A 17,722-nucleotide genomic window follows, 5' to 3' on the forward strand; every position below is an offset into this window, starting at 1 on the left:
GTCGGAAAAAGTCAAAAAAGTCATAGTATAGTATGTCGAGAAAAGTCAGATAAAAAAAATCATAGTATAGCATGTCGAAAAAAATCATAGTTGTTGTATTTCGAAAAGTATGCTGAAAAATATCAAAAAGTCATAGTATAGTATGCCGAAAAAAGTCATAGTTTAGTATTTCGAAAAAGTCACAAAAATATTATAGTATAGTATGTCGAAAAAAGTCAAGTATAGTATGTCAAAAAAAGCCATAAAAATTCATAGTATAGTATGTCAAAAAAGTCGTAGTATAGTATGTAGAAAAAAAGTCATAAAAAAGTCATAGTCTGGTATGTCAGGATAAAGTCAAAAAAGTCATATTACAGCATGTCGAAAAAAGTCATTATAGTATGTAAAAAAAAAGTCATAGTATAGTATGTTAAAAAATATCAAAAAGTCATAGTTTAGTATGTCGAAAAAAGTCATAGTATAGTATGTTAAAAAATATCAAAAAGTCATGGTATAGTATGTTGTAAAAAAGACATAGTATAGTATGTTGAAAAAAGTCACAAAAAAGTCATAGTATAGTATGTCAAAAAAGTTGAAAAACACAAAATAGTATGTTGAAACATATCAAAAAGTCATAGTATAGTATGTCGGAAAAAGGAAAAAAAAGTCATAGTATAGTATGTTAATATATAGCATAGTCGAGAAAAGTCCCACAAAAATCATAGTATAGCATGTCGAAAAACGCCATTGTATAGTATGCTGAAAAATATCAAAAAGTCATAGTATAGTATGTAGAAAAAAGTAATAGTTTAGTATTTCGAAAAAGTCACAAAAATATTATAGTATAGTATGTCGAAAAAAGTCAAGTATAGTATGTCAAAAAAAGCCATAAAAATTCATAGTATAGTATGTCAAAAAAGTCGTAGTATAGTATGTAGAAAAAAGTCATAAAAAAGTCATAGTCTGGTATATCGGGAAAAAGTCAAAAAGTCATATTACAGCATACGGAAAAAGTCATTAGTTATGTAAAAAAAAGTCATAGTATAGTATGTTAAAAAATATCAAAAAGTCGTTAGTATGTATGAATAAAAGTCATAGTATAGTATGTTGAAAAAAAGTCAAAAATATTCATAGTAAAGTGTATTGAAAAAAGTCACAAAAAAGTCATAGTATAGTATGTCAAAAAAGTTGAAAAACACAAAATAGTATGTTGAAACATATCAAAAAGTCATAGTAGAGTATGTCGGGAAAAGTAAAAAAAGTCATAGTATTGTATGTTAACAAATGTCAAAAAGTCATAGGATAGTAAGTCAAAAAAGTCATAGAAACGATGTAGAAACGAAAGTCAATATAATATGTCGGAAAAAGTCAAAAAAGTCATATTACAGCATGTTGAAAAAAGTCATAGTATAGTATGTCGGAAAAAGTCAAAAAAGTCATAGTATAGTATGCTGAAAAATATCAAAAAGTCATAGTATAGTATGTCGAAAAAAGTCATAGTTTAGTATTTCGAAAAAGTCACAAAAAATATATAGTATAGTATGTCGAAAAAAGTCATAGATTAGTAGGTCAAAGAAAAGTCACCAATAAGTCAAGTATAGTATGTCAAAAAAAGCCATAAAAATTCATAGTCGCAGTATAGTATGTAGAAACGAAAGTCAGTATAATATGCCGGAAAAAGAGTCATAAAAGTCATATTACAGCATGTCGAAAAAAGTCATATTACAGCATGTCGAAAAAGTCATAGTACAGTATGTCGGAAAAAGTCAAAAAAGTCATAGTAGTATGTCAAAAAAGTCGAAGTATAGTATATAGAAACGAAAGTCAGTATAGTATGTCGGAAAAAAAGTCATATTACAGCATGTCGAAAAAGTCAAAGTATAGTATGTCGGAAAAAGTCCAAAAAGTCATAGTATAGTATGTTAAAAAATATCAAAAAGTCATAGTATAGTATGGCGAAAAAAGTCCCATAAAAGAAAATCATAGTATAGCATGTTGAAAAAAGTCATAGTATAGTAAGCTGAAAAATATCAAAAAGACATAGTATAGTATGTTGAAAAATGTCACAAAAAAGTCATAGTATAGTATGTCAAAAAAGTTGAAAAACACAAAATAGTATGTTGAAACATATCAAAAAGTCATAGTATAGTATGTTGAAAAATGTCACAAAAAAGTCATAGTATAGTATGTCAAAAAAGTTGAAAAACACAAAATAGTATGTTGAAACATATCAAAAAGTCATAGTATAGTATGTCGGAAAAAGGAAAAAAAAGTCATAGTATAGTATGTTAATATATAGCATGTCGAGAAAAGTCCCACAAAAAATCATAGTATAGCATGTCGAAAAACGCCATTGTATAGTATGCTGAAAAATATCAAAAAGTCATAGTATAGTATGTAGAAAAAAGTAATAGTTTAGTATTTCGAAAAAGTCACAAAAATATTATAGTATAGTATGTCGAAAAAAGTCAAGTATAGTATGTCAAAAAAAGCCATAAAAATTCATAGTATAGTATGTCAAAAAAGTCGTAGTATAGTATGTAGAAAAAAGTCATAAAAAAGTCATAGTCTGGTATATCGGGAAAAAGTCAAAAAAGTCATATTACAGCATGTCGAAAAAAGTCATTATAGTATGTAAAAAAAAAGTCATAGTATAGTATGTTAAAAAATATCAAAAAGTCATGGTATAGTATGTCGAAAAAAGTCATAGTATAGTATGTTGAAAAAAGTCAAAAAATTCATAGTAAAGTGTATTGAAAAAAGTCACAAAAAAGTCATAGTATAGTATGTCAAAAAAGTTGAAAAACACAAAATAGTATGTTGAAACATATCAAAAAGTCATAGTAGAGTATGTCGGGAAAAGTAAAAAAAGTCATAGTATTGTATGTTAAAAAATATCAAAAAGTCATAGGATAGTAAGTCAAAAAAGTCATAGTATAGTATGTAGAAACGAAAGTCAGTATAGTATGTCGGAAAAAAGTCATAGTATAGTATGTCAAAAAAGTCACAGTATACGATGTAGAAACGAAAGTCAATATAATATGTCGGAAAAAGTCAAAAAAGTCATAGTATAGTATGTCGGAAAAAGTCAAAAAAGTCATAGTATAGTATGCTGAAAAATATCAAAAAGTCATAGTATAGCATGTCGAAAAAAGTCATAGTTTAGTATTTCGAAAAAGTCACAAAAAATATATAGTATAGTATGTCGAAAAAAGTCATAGATTAGTAGGTCAAAGAAAAGTCACCAATAAGTCAAGTATAGTATGTCAAAAAAAGCCATAAAAATTCATAGTCGCAGTATAGTATGTAGAAACGAAAGTCAGTATAATATGCCGGAAAAAGAGTCATAAAAGTCATATTACAGCATGTCGAAAAAAGTCATATTACAGCATGTCGAAAAAGTCATAGTACAGTATGTCGGTAAAAGTCAAAAAAGTCATAGTAGTATGTCAAAAAAGTCGAAGTATAGTATATAGAAACGAAAGTCAGTATAGTATGTCGGAAAAAAGTCATATTACAGCATGTCGAAAAAAGTCAAAGGTATATTATGTCGGAAAAGTCAAAAAGTCATAGTATGTTGTATTAAAAAATATCAAAAAGTCATAGTATAGTATGGCGAAAAAAGTCCCATAAAAAAAAATCATAAGTATAGCATGTCGAAAAAAAAGTCATAGTATAGTAAGCTGAAAAATATCAAAAAGTCATAGTGTTGTATTTAAAAATAATATTTTTTTTGTTGTGTGTCATAAAAAAAATATAAAAATTCATAGTATAGTATGTCAAAAAAGTCGTAGTATAGTATGTAGAAATGAAAGTCAGTATAGTATGTTGGAAAAAAGTCATAATATAGTATGTCAAAAAAGTCACAGTATAGTAGAAACGAAAGTCAGTATAATATGTCGGAAAAAAGTCAAAAAAGTCATAGTATAGTATGTTAAAAAATATCAAAAAGTCATAGTATAGTATGTCGAAAAAAGTCCCATAAAAAAAAATCATAGTATAGCATGTCGAAAAAAGTCATAGTATAGTAAGCTGAAAAATATCAAAAAGTCATAGTATAGTATGTCGGAAAAAGTCCAAAAAGTCATAGTATAGTATGTTAAAAAATATCAAAAAGTCATAGTATAGTATGGCGAAAAAAGTCCCATAAAAAAAATCATAGTATAGCATGTCGAAAAAAGTCATAGTATAGTAAGCTGAAAAATATCAAAAAGTCATAGTATAGTATGTCGAAAAAAGTCATAGTTTAGTGTTTCGAAAAAGTCACAAAAATATTATAGTATAGTATGTTGAAAAAAGTCAAGTATAGTATGTCAAAAAAAGCCATACAAATTCATAGTATAGTATGTCAAAAAAGTCGTAGTATAGTATGTAGAAAAAAGTCATAAAAAAGTCATAGTCTGGTATATCGGGAAAAAGTCAAAAAAGTCATATTACAGCATGTCGAAAAAAGTCATTATAGTATGTAAAAAAAAGTCATAGTATAGTATGTCGGAAAAAGTCAAAAAAGTCATAGTATAGTATGTTAAAAAATATCAGAAAGTCATGGTATAGTATGTCGAAAAAAGTCATAGTATAGTATGTCGAAAAAAGTCATAGTTTAGTATTTTGAAAAAGTCACAAAAATATTATAGTATAGTATGTCGAAAAAAAGTCAAGTATAGTGTGTCAAAAAAAGCCATAAAAATTCATAGTATAGTATGTCAAAAAAGTCGTAGTATAGTATGTAGAAATGAAAGTCAGTATAGTATGTTGGAAAAAAGTCATAATATAGTATGTCAAAAAAGTCACAGTATAGTAGAAACGAAAGTCAGTATAATATGTCGGAAAAAAGTCATAGTATAGTATGTTAAAAAATATCAAAAAGTCATAGTATAGTATGTCGAAAAAAGTCCCATAAAAAAATCATAGTATAGCATGTCGAAAAAAGTCATAGTATAATAAGCTGAAAAATATCAAAAAGTCATAGTATAGTATGTCGGAAAAAGTCAAAAAAGTCATAGTATAGTAAGCTGAAAAATATCAAAAAGTCATAGTATAGTATGTCGAAAAAAGTCATAGTTTAGTGTTTCGAAAAAGTCACAAAAATATTATAGTATAGTATGTCGAAAAAAGTCAAGTATAGTATGTCAAAAAAAGCCATAAAAATTCATAGTATAGTATGTCAAAAAAGTCGTAGTATAGTATGTAGAAAAAAGTCATAAAAACGTATGTCTGGTATATTTGGAAAAAGTCAAAAAAGTCATATTACAGCATGTCGAAAAAAGTCATTATAGTATGTAAAAAAAAGTCATAGTATAGTATGTGGGAAAAAGTAAAAAGTCATAGTATAGTATGTCAAAAAAAGTCATAGTATAGTATGTTGAAAAAAGTCATAGTATAGTATGTCAAAAAAACTGACTTGAAAAAGTTGTAGTATATTATGTAGAAAAGAAAGTCAGTACAGCATGTTGAAAAAAGTCATAGTATGTGGAAATAAAGTGATAGTATAGTATGTCAAAAAAGTCATAGTATAGCATATCGAAAAAAGACAAAAAATTCATAGTAGTGGCTGGGTTGGTTCAGTGGGTAAAGCAGGCACACATATACTGAGAGGTTTATGCCTCAACGCAGAGGTCCAGGGTTCGAATCCGACGATTTCCTGCATGTCTTCCCCCTCTCTGTCCCCTTTCTCACCTAGCTGTCATGTCAAAAAAATTAAAAGCCCCCCCAAAAAAATCTTAAAATAAAAAAATCATAGTATAGTATGTTGAAAAATATCAAAAAGTCAGAGTATAGTATGTTGAAAAATATCAAAAAGTCAGAGTATAGTATGTAGAAAAAAGTAATAGTATAGTATGTCGAAAAAAGTCATGCTATAGTATATCGAAAAAAAGTCGAAAAAAGTCATAGTATAGTATGTCAAAAAAGTCACAAATAAGTCATAGTATAGTATGTCTATAAAAAACTCATAATATAGTATATAAAAAAGTAAAAAATTCATAGTATAGTATGTAGAAAAAAAGTTATAGTATAGAAAGTCAAAAAAGTCACAGAAAGTCATAGTATAGTATGTCGAAAAAATGTCATAATATAGTATGTCAAAAAAAGCATAGGATGTTGAAAAAAGTAAAAATCAGAATCAGAATCAGAATTAGTACGTTTTTTAACACATACAAGGAATTTGTTTTGGTTGTTGGTGCACATCACACATTCTCTAAATGGAATATTAAACAATATAAGTATAGGTATAAACAATATAAGTATAAGTATATGTACACAGTATGTATTAAATTAAAAATAAAGATAGAAATAAAAAAAAATATAATAATAATAATAATAATAATAATAATAATAATAATAATATAATAATAATAATAATAATAATAATAATAAATAAAGAGCAAAGAGCATTACAGTAGAGAGAGAACAGTGGCATGAAGAGCCAGGTGGAGAGTCAGGGTGGTTTCCGGGCCTTGTTAATAAGGCTAGTGGCAGAGGGGAAAAAGCTGTTCATGTGACGTGAGGTTTTGGTCATGATGGACCTCAGCCTCCTGCCAGAGGGGAGTGGCTCAAAGAGTTTGTGTCCGGGGTGGGAGGGGTCAGCCACAATCTCTCCAGCACGCTTCAGAGTCCTGGTGGCGTAAAGGTCCTGGTGCGGCGGCAGATTGCAGCCAATCACCTTCTCTGCAGAACGAATGACACGCTGCAGTCTGCCCTTGTCCTTGGCAGTGGCAGCAGCATACCAGATGGTGATGGAGGATGTGAGGATGGACTCAATGATGGCTGTGTAGAAGTGCACCATCATTGTCTTTGGCAGGTTGAATTTCTTCAGCTGCCGCAGGAAGTACATCCTCTGTTGTGCTTTCTTGACGATGGAGCTGATGTTCAGCTCCCACTTGAGATCCTGGGAGATGGTAGTTCCCAGGAAGCGGAAAGACTCCACAGTGTCAATTGTGGAGCCACAGAGGGTGTGGGGGCAGGTGGGGCTGGGTTCTTCCTGAAGTCCACAACCATCTCCACTGTCTTTAGAGTGTTGAGCTTAAGGTTGTTTTGGTTGCACCAGGTCACCAGGTGGTCAGCCTCCCACCTCTAGACGGACTCGTCACCATCAGAGATGAGTCCGATGAGGGAGGTGTCGTCCGCGAACTTCAGAAGCTTGACGGATTTGTGACTGGAGGTGCAGCTGTTGGTGTACAGGGAGAAGAGCAGAGGCGAAAGAACACAGCCCTGGAGGGATCCGGTGCTGATGGTCTGTGAGTTGGAGACGTGTTTCCCCAGCTTGACATGCTGCTTCCTGTCAGACAGGAAGTCAGTGATCCACCTGCAGGTGGAGTCAGGCACACCAAGCTGGGAGAGCTTCTCCTGGAGCAGAGCTGGGATGATAGTGTTGAAGGCAGAGCTGAAGTCCAAAAACAGGATCCTGGCGTAGGTTCCAGCAGAGTCCAGGTGCCGGAGGATGTAGTGAAGGGCCAGGTTGACTGCATCGTCTACAGACCTGTTGGTTCTGTAGGCAAACTGCAGGGGGTCCAGGAGGGGGTTGGTGATGGCTTTGAGGTCATAATATAGTACGTTGAAAAAAATCATAGTATGGTATGATGAAAAAAGTCACAAAATAGTCATAGTATAGTTTGTCGAAAAAAAAAGTCATAATATAGTATATGGAAAAAAGTCACAAATAATTAATAGTATAGTATGTCGAAAAAGTAAAAAAAAAAGTCATAGCATAGTGTCAAAAAAAGTAAAAAAAAAAGTCATAGTATTATAGTATGTCAAAAAAAAATGCAGGGGGGACAATGGACAGGTGGAAGCGGTTCAAGGTTAAATCAAATCATTCATTGTCAAACCAAAGAACATAAACAACTGAAAGAGATCGCCACAAAAAACGAAGTTGAATAGTAATCAAAAAAGTAAACTAAAGAGCAGTTTTTTGGTTTGTTTTATAAGAATATTATTTTGGCTTTTGTTTTATTAGTGCATTATTAGTGTGTTATTTTATAATAAAATAAAGTATAATAACAAATCAAGAAGTGATGAAAGAAAACAGTTTGTGCATTATTTTTTTTTAACAGGTTGATAATTTACCAAAGTAAAAAGTCAGATAGATAGATAGATAGATAGATAGATAGATAGATAGATAGATAGATAGATAGATAGATAGATAGATAGATAGATAGATAGATTGATACTTGATTCCAAAGGAAATTTAGGAACACAACAGCAAGAGAGCAAGTTACTGACCTGACTTTGGTATGCGATCAGATAGATATCACTAGGTCGGACATCCACATGCTGGGAGAGCATCTAGGTCTTTGGGATTCAACTCCTTCTGTACCACAAAGTTTCGTCCTTTGTGTCTGAACAATTAAGGGCTTATTAGGTCCATCATTCCATTAAGGTTTAAAGGTGCACTATGAGTTCCTGCATGGTTTCAGCGTGATTTCATTTTTGTCTCAAATCGTAGGCATCTCTCCTTGATGTGCTAGCTGCCTGCCCCCTGAATACACTGTGAAAAAGCCCGGTCTCAGGAGACAACACAGGGGTCGTAAACGTCAAACAAACACTAGAGGCACAGGCTGTGCACCAAAATACAACAAACCACATTCCAGCCAATCACCGACAAGATGGTTGGGGGAGGGGGTGGGGGTTAGTGTAAATAATGGGGGGGGGGCAGTTGATTGAGTAGCGTGAGTTTTATCTGAGAGTAGCTGCTGGATAGCTGGACGGCGCCATGAACTATGACTCAATTCGATATATTTTGGAAAATGGCTGAGGCATGACCAAAGAAAAGACACTCGGAGTAATATATGGCGAGAAGAAGAGAGATTGAGATTGATAGCGAACCAAGACCTGGATTTACATTGGGGAATCGATCCAAAGGTGGCGAGAACTCTGCCGGCAGAAGGGCTTCCAGTCCGATGCACAGGTGGCTAAGTTCTTACTGGACAGGTAGATAACGTCAAGCTTGGTTGTTGTACATGCATGCACACTTGAGTCATAGTATAGACTCTTTATAGGCCCTTGTGCCAATAAAAAGTCATTCTTTTCCAAAGTTATCCCATCCCATCAGAGCGAACCTACAAAGTGTGGTAACTATACTGGTTGTACTGGCTAAGGTAGTTATCATCGAGCTAGGTTACTAGCAGCTAACAGCTAGCTTTGAAGTGCATCCAACGTTCATGACAGTTACGGAAACATACGGGGAAGGGGCGAGCTTGCTCTGTTTTGTTTGGTATTTACTTGGAACGTCAACAGAAGTGACGTCATGCAGGAACTCATAATGCACATTTAAGTCAGTTCTATGAGAGATGAAGTACAGATCCTTCAAAAAAGATGTAGTATGTTTTGTAGTATGTTGTGTACTCCTGCATCATCAAGCATAGGCTAAACATAAATATAGACAAACAATAGGCGATCCGCTACTCTGCCAGGAAGGTTGAACGCGTCCCAGGTGACAACCGGTAACACCGGTTCTACTGTAAAGAATTGAACTGAAAACAACTGCAGAAGGGTTGCCATTATGTAACTGTTAAATAACATTGTCTTACTGTTGCTAAAATGTACAGTTTTGTACTGTTAATGCATACAGTATGAACTGTTTTTTTATTACTTTCACGGTATTCTACAGTTAACAAAAGTTGAAAATACATTATATAGTTGCTTTTTCTTCTACAATTTTACACAGTATTAGTTACACAACATAAAATGAAAGGCAATTTTGTGACATCAATCATTTTTAAGGATGATATTTCAAATGTCATATGATCAGAAATGCCAACTACATTTTGACATTATACATTTTTTTTATTGTTTTGACGACTTTAAAACAAGTCTTCTACAACGCTGACATGTTTTGGTTTGTTGTGCACAACCCCTATACTAATTTACGGGTATATTGAATGGAAACCTAACTATTATTCAATATTCCAACACAACTTTGATTCTGTTATTAGCCACCGGCGTGTTTTAGTAGAATTTTATATTTTTTGCTTTTTTTCGCATATTATTGTATTTCATCATTATTTAATTACTGTCTTTTGTTGGTACATTAAACTTCGATCACTGTAAACGGGCTGGGAAGGCTGAACCGAGCCTACAAGTCAGTGTTCAGGGACCTATTACCCAGAGAGCCTGCCACTGTGAGAGTATCAGAAACATGGCGGAAAGCGAGTTGAACGTTGACAGCCTCATCTCTCGACTACTGGAAGGTAGGGTAACATTGCGATAATTTGTCAAGAAATTACTAAATTGTACGCTCTTATTTGTAGCCAGTAACTTCACGATATGTAATAAAAAAACAACAACATTTTAGCATTTTGCGTTCCTAGCTATCAGTGTTCACCACCAATCCGTAAGCTAACGTTAACCGTTGCGTTAAAAGCTCTCTGCTCCAGAAGTAATATAGACGTTAGCACTTGTTGTTGTGATGTCACAGGCCCCTGTGCCTGTAGCTACCTATTCGTTAATGTTGGATTGTTAGTTAACGTTAGTCGTGGCACTGTGCGTTAAAAGGGATAGTGGCGTAAAAATTAGCCAGCTAGAGAGCTAGCTAGCTATGTTAACTGGTGATATAACTTAACGGCAACGTTATAACCGCTCAACTAGCTGTGTGGCAGTCCGGGCAGGTTAGAGTCTTTTTCATTAAAGACAGAATGCAATGGAACGAGAAAGAACCGTGGAATTCTGTGGTTGCTAAGTAACATTAACTATTATCGTTGGCAACATAGACAGTATGGTTGGCAAGGCAGGTAGCTAGCAACTCGGCTACCACCCGGACACGCCCCCCTTACATAGGAAACACTAAAGCCTGCATAACTTATTTAGGCTAACGTTACATATCTGGCGAATTTCTTGGACTAAGATTAAGTTTTGGCCAATTAAAAATGCTTAAAGTAAATAGTGTTTAACTCAAATGGCACGTATGTCATGTTTGGATTAGTAATATAGGATTAGCCGGAGATTTGCTGATTTACACAATTCTGATAATAACAAATGTAAAACAAAACCATTTATGAAAACACCACCACATATTTGTTTTTGTTTCTTTTTCTAATTTAGCCACCAACAAATATATATATATATATACATACATACATACATACATACATACACTCACCTAAAGGATTATTAGGAACACCTGTTCAATTTCACATTAATGAAATAATCTAATCAACCAATCACATGGCAGCTGCTTCAATTCATTTAGGGGTGTGGTCCAGGTCTAGACAATCTCCTGAACTCCAAACTGAATGTCAGAATGGGAAAGAAAGGTGATCTAAGCAACTTTGAGCGTGGCATGGTTGTTGGTGCCAGACGGGCTGGTCTGAGTATTTCACAATCTGCTCAGTTACTGGGATTTTCACGCACAACCATTTCTAGGGTTTACATAGAATGGTCTGAAAAAGAAAAAACATCCAGTATGCTGCAGTCCTGGGGGGCGAAAATGCCTTGTTGATGCTAGAGGTCAGAGGAGAATGGGCCGACTGATTCAAGCTGATAGAAGATCAACTTTGACTCAAATAACCACTCGTTACAACCGAGGTATGCAGTAAAGCATTTGTGAAGCCACAAACACACACAGCCTTGAGGTGGATGGGCTACACCAGCAGAAGACCCCACCGGGTACCACTCATCTTCACTAAAAATAATAAAATGAGGCTACAATTTGCACAACCGCACCAAAATTGGACCGTTGAAGACTGGAAAAATGTTGCCTGGTCTGATGAGTCTTGATTTCTGTTGAGACATTCAGATGGTAGAGTCAGAATTTGGCGTAAACAGAATGAGGACATGGATACGTCATGCCTTGTTACCACTGTGCAGGCTGGTGGTGGTGGTGTTGTAATGGTGTCTGGGATTCCTTTCGCCTTCAGAACTGCCTTAATTCTTAAAGTCATTGATTCAACAAGGTGCTGGAAGCATTCTTTAGAAATGTTGGCCTATATTGATAGGATAGGGTCAAACACGGTATTAGTATGGTGTTCCTAATAATCCTTTTAGGGGTGTGTGTGTGTATATATATATATATGCGCGCATTACTAGATACTTTAGCCACCAACATGCAGTTATAACAGATGTTGACTGGAGTAAATTGCATGTCTGGTCAGTAGCAAAGCAAATGCAATAGTCCGCTCTCTTTAATGGCACACTGTGCATGCAAATGTAAACAAAAGGGTAGCTTACCCCACTGCAGAAAGATAAAACACATGATTGAAACATGCTATCACTCGCAAAGTAATTGGTAGGCATTTTATTACAAGGACTACCAATAGACAGTAAAAACTAAATCTAAGTATTGGCCATTTTTATATATTTGTTAACATCATTAACAGTCTAATACTTACTCACTTCTGTTTAAGAATTAGCCCATGCTAACCTCTTTGTACTTTCGACTTGCAGTGCGAGGATGTCGTCCAGGGAAGGTCGTACAGATGACAGAGGCTGAGGTGCGGGGGCTCTGCATCAAGTCCAGAGAGATTTTCCTCAGTCAGCCGATCCTGCTAGAACTGGAGGCTCCACTCAAAATCTGTGGTGAGAACAGCACCTCTAAACGGCCACCCCTCATTATTGTTTACAAATATATTCCTGTGCAAAGTGATAAGAAAAAACATTGTTAGTGCCTGAATATATATATATTTAATATATGTGATTAAAAATGCTCTGGGTTGTCAGCATTTCTTTAAACCAATCACAATTGTCTTTGGTGCCGCTAAGCTTCGGACAAAGCGACGATGGCTCTGCAAAATGTTGTTGGGAAGGAACCCCGCAAAACAAAACACTGCCTACAATATTAAATTAACTGTTCACACAATACAGTAACGTGAGCTATTTAAATTAACTGGATACATGGTTAAACGTAGGGCTGCACAATTAATCGCAATTGTATCAAAATCGCAATATGAACTAGTGCAGGGTGGGTGCAAAATATGTGTCAAACCATTCTGAATGAAGTATTGTGGTGCTGCAGAGATGTCCCGGCCTACAAATCGTATCCTACAGACTAAAGAAAACATCTTTGTTTGGTACAGATCTTCGCAAAAATCACGCTATAATCATTTTAATTTCTTCAATAGTGATACAAAAACGATCATTCCCTCCAATATTGTGAATCATATCGCAATATCAGTCAAAATAATCGCAATTAGATATTTTCCTCGTATTGTGCAGCCCTAGTTAAACGTAATTTGCTCTTACCAGTGTATCGCTGTGTGTACTTCGTCTAAAGCAATTCCCGTCAATCGGTCCCAAAACATCTCAGTTAAATAGTAAATGCCGTAAACATATTCTTTGAAAAACTTTACAATCATTCCCCGATAGATCCAAGCAGGCCTGCTTAGTTGCACGATCCAAATTTTCTTCAAAATTTGCCATTTTCAGTGTGTAGCTTGCTAGTTCGAAGTTTGTCGTGGGTTTCCCGAAGCGAACGGAGTTTAAGAGTGGAAGGTGAGGGACATATGCGCCAGATGTCAGGCAGTTATACTTGAAGTGTACTTCTGTTTATAGCGATATTGTGCCACCATTGTAAAATGAGATGAACATATCCTTCCAGGTGATATCCATGGACAGTACACAGATTTGCTGAGGCTATTTGAGTATGGCGGCTTCCCTCCAGAGGCCAACTATCTGTTCTTGGGGGATTACGTGGACAGAGGGAAGCAGTCGCTCGAGACCATCTGCCTACTGCTCGCCTACAAGATCAAATACCCAGAAAACTTCTTCTTGCTCAGGGGGAACCACGAGTGTGCATCCATCAATCGCATCTACGGCTTCTATGATGAGTGTAAGTTGGAAAACACACCTGTTTGTTGTGCGCTAGCTACATGTGCATACTGTTCACCATAGTAATTGTCAGATGGCCTACTGCAAAAACACAGAAGAAGAAATACCATATCTAAATGTAGAAATCCAGTATTATACTATATATATTTATATTATATTATATTATACATTATACAAAGGCCTCATTTACAATTGCTCCATGTCTGATTTGTTCTTTGTCTCCCACATTTCTTCATTTTTTCCTCAGGCAAGCGTAGGTTCAACATAAAGCTCTGGAAGACCTTTACAGACTGTTTTAATTGTCTGCCCATCGCTGCGATTATTGATGAAAAGATTTTCTGCTGCCATGGAGGTTTGTGAAGCATCTCCGCTATGTAGTAGCACCGTTTAAAAATGTGTATAATACGCTTGTCTCTGTGTAATTTGTAAAATTACTTATTTATTTATTAATCAGTATTCCGTATTTAATAAGGGGTGTGATATTTTATGTAATACCAATATTGAATTGTATAGTATTATAGGGAATAAGTAGAGTAATCTTTTAGGTTTTATAATCTTTCTATATTACTATTACATAACAACATTTCTATAAATATATGAGAAGTAACAACAGGTGTTAATTGTGATGTAAAGTTATTCATTACATTATGGTGCTATTAAGAATTTACTTTTTTAATCCCTTTGTCATATCAGTACATAATCTGTAAATCAACAAATTGCCATTTAGGATGAATGAAAGTTTCCGCTTTCACTGATTCACACAGGATTTCTGTAGTGTGTGTCACTTACAGAACAATCATCTGTTCTCCTCAGGGCTCTCACCTGATCTACAGTCCATGGAACAGATTCGACGCATTATGAGGCCCACTGATGTCCCAGATACAGGTTGGTTGTGTTACTAAATTAAAAAGAAACAACATCTTGATCAGCTGATTGCATCCTTCACAAGCTGTAGATGTTTTAATATATGTCTGCACTGCTAGATTATTATACATTGCTGATTGTTCACTGCTTATAATTAGTGCTGTAATGTGCCACTTTAGATTAATCAATTATTGGAAAGAACATGCTTTTTTTTTTTATTAGAATAAAAAAATAACTAGTTAACTATTTAATGGTAAACTTTTGCAGAAATAAGGCTGTTAATTTAGGCAAAAATAAAGTCCTAGACCTAAACTGATACAGCTGGTAATTCAGAGACAATATATTTTTTTGTCTGTAGTCTGTAGTAGTCTGTAGTCTCAGGGCTTCACAAAACCTACAGTATAAAATAATGAAAATTACATCTTTGAGAAAAAAACGTGCTGCTCTGAAAGAAATCCCAACACTATTCCCTACCACGTCACTTTGATGTGTCACCGGTTCACATGTAGGTTTACGAATATTACCAGAATATGGTCTTAATAAACTTTCATCAGTGAATGATCGCTTGACTTAACTGTTTGTGTCAGGCCTGCTGTGTGACCTGCTGTGGTCAGACCCAGACAAAGACGTCCAGGGATGGGGGGAGAACGATCGGGGAGTTTCCTTCACCTTTGGGGCCGATGTGGTCAGCAAGTTTCTCAACCGACATGACCTGGACCTCATCTGCAGGGCACATCAGGTAACAGGTTGTGCTGCATTCAAAATATTACCATTAAACTTTACTTTATCAGGGCATATAAAGTGGAACAACTTCATTTTATAAATTCACATGACTGAGCAATTTAAAATGTCAAAATTCATTACAGCAGATACAGAAACAAACAAAAGAAAATATTGTTGATAATCAGTTCCAATTAACATATTTATAGAAGACACTTATCACTTTCGATTCAGTGAATTTTTGGCTTTTTTTGCGCAATGATGGTGATGAATAATTGTCTGTAGCTCGATTAATTCAGCTCTAATCCTGCTACCTTACAGGTTGTTGAAGACGGCTATGAGTTCTTTGCCAAGCGACAGCTGGTGACGCTGTTCTCTGCCCCCAACTACTGCGGGGAGTTTGACAACGCAGGCGGCATGATGAGTGTGGACGAGTCCCTTATGTGCTCCTTTCAGGTAGAGAGCTCTTTGTTGTACAGTAACATAAATCCTGATTTATGTGCATTCAATGTATTTATCACTACCATCATCTTTCTTTCAGATCCTGAAGCCGTCAGAAAAAAAAGCAAAATACCAGTACGGAGGGGTGACTTCAGGGCGCCCTGTCACCCCGCCTCGCACCACTCAGGCACCGAAAAAGAGGTGAGCAGCTGGCCCTGACTCTCCTGCTCCTCCCCCGGCTGGTCTCTGACTCACGTCCCTGCAGGCAGCCTCAAACACTCCAGCTTCTCTCAGTCAGCTTGTTCATGTGTAAACAAAAACTCCATGAGTGTTTTATTTTTTTTGTTTTGTTCTGTGGGTATTTTTATGAACATGCGAGTGGTATTTTTTCCATTTCTTTTTTGATGCCATTGTATTAACTCAGCCCTCACTTCTTCTACTCACTCCATTCAGCAATATTTAAACCAAACTCTTGTGGAATGGCAGAAAAGATGACAAACAATTTCCATAGTAATGTTGTGAATGCATGCACGCTTGTGAGATTGAGACGGGTTATTTGCCCTAACTGATGTAAAATCCATAGATTCTCTTCTCACCTTAATTTGTATAATGTTCATGTAATTAACTGCCATACATTGGCTGAAGAAGTACACGGCTTAAAGGAATAGCATGACATTTTGGGAAATATGCTTATTTGCTTTATTGCAAAGAGGTAAATGAGGAGGTCGACACCACTCTCCTGTCTGTCATATAGTAAACCACCACCAGCAACTGGCTAACTTAGTTTAGCACAAAGAATGGAAATGGGGGGTGGGACAGTTAGCCTTGCTCCGTTAACGGTAACAAACTTCACCTACTGGCTTTTTAATGAACATGCAACGCTTTTTTTTTGTACTGAGTAAACAAATGATCAAAGATATAACATGTAGTTAGTGAATTGATCTTCCCATCTAACTCTTGCCAAGTAAGCGACTGAGCGTATTTCCCAAAATGTGAAATTGTTCCTTTAAGAATCGCAAGTTAGACATTGCTGACTTACCCTATGACTTAAGAATGTGTTTTCTCCCCAAAGAGATGTCAAAATCTTAAGATTTTGTAGATGTAAGTGCAGGAAATAATGCAAAAATCTTGCCACATGCAAGCATAAACAAAAGGCCATTCAAGCCTATTTGAACTTTTTTAAAGGACACAGCCAATCTATGCTGTACCTTTACTAGGGCATTCATGTACAGTAGATGCTCTACATTAGATTAGCATTCCCAAGCTCAAACTTTTTAATCCCTCACATCACTGAAGTTTGTGTTGGTTAAAGAGCAGCATTTCCATTGTTGGTATAAACAAATGGGAAAACAGAGCAATGCAATAGCATAACGGTTTCATTTTCAATTCTGATGTGAATTCAGTGTATGTGAAAAATGTGGGAATCAAACACCAGTGAGCACTTTGAGTATGTCCTTTAATCTGGTGAGTACAGTAGGTGTGTAGAAAAGTAGAGATGCCAGTGCAAGAGAAGAAGGTAAATGAAAGAAATATGAAGACCCGGCAGAAACTGACAGAATTAATAGTTGCCAGTATATTCATCTTCACAGTTGTAGATGTGGACTTCTCACACGCTAAACATTGTTGCACTTCCAGTCATCGCATGACATTGTAAAGAGGTCAAAATCATCAAGGCAAGACGATGGCGTTTTGTTTGTTGTTGGCTAGTTCAATTATAGTGTTTCCACTAAGCGGTTATTGAATGAAGAGAATCATTTCCAACTCCTTAATAAACATTTGACCAATGTATTTTTATTTATTTCAATCTTGCCTTTTGCCTTGTAAATCTATTGGTCTTCAAGTTGGAAACAGTATGTTAAGACGTTTTGAGATTTGTTAGTTTGTTTGAAAAGAGTGAAATAAATGGAAGTGCTCTTAAGCATGCTCGGTTTCTGGTTAATTAAGTGAGTAATGCTGAATG

General features: G+C 35.2%; 1 protein-coding gene across 1 annotated transcript; it reads left to right on the forward strand.

Moving 5' to 3' along the window:
- The first annotated feature begins 10,036 nt into the window (after nt 1-10,036).
- LOC120546832 (serine/threonine-protein phosphatase PP1-beta catalytic subunit-like) lies at nt 10,037-17,680 on the forward strand. The gene is made up of 8 exons (XM_039782057.1): nt 10,037-10,166; nt 12,358-12,489; nt 13,508-13,738; nt 13,985-14,089; nt 14,551-14,622; nt 15,189-15,340; nt 15,643-15,777; nt 15,863-17,680. Exons 1-8 carry the CDS (start codon nt 10,115-10,117, stop codon nt 15,965-15,967), a joined length of 984 nt encoding a protein of 327 aa, XP_039637991.1. The 5' UTR covers nt 10,037-10,114; the 3' UTR covers nt 15,968-17,680.
- The last annotated feature ends 42 nt before the right edge of the window (nt 17,681-17,722 follow it).

This window comes from Perca fluviatilis, chromosome 18 (genome assembly GCF_010015445.1).
Source record: "Perca fluviatilis chromosome 18, GENO_Pfluv_1.0, whole genome shotgun sequence".
In the NCBI taxonomy this organism is placed as follows: Eukaryota; Metazoa; Chordata; class Actinopteri; order Perciformes; family Percidae; genus Perca; species Perca fluviatilis.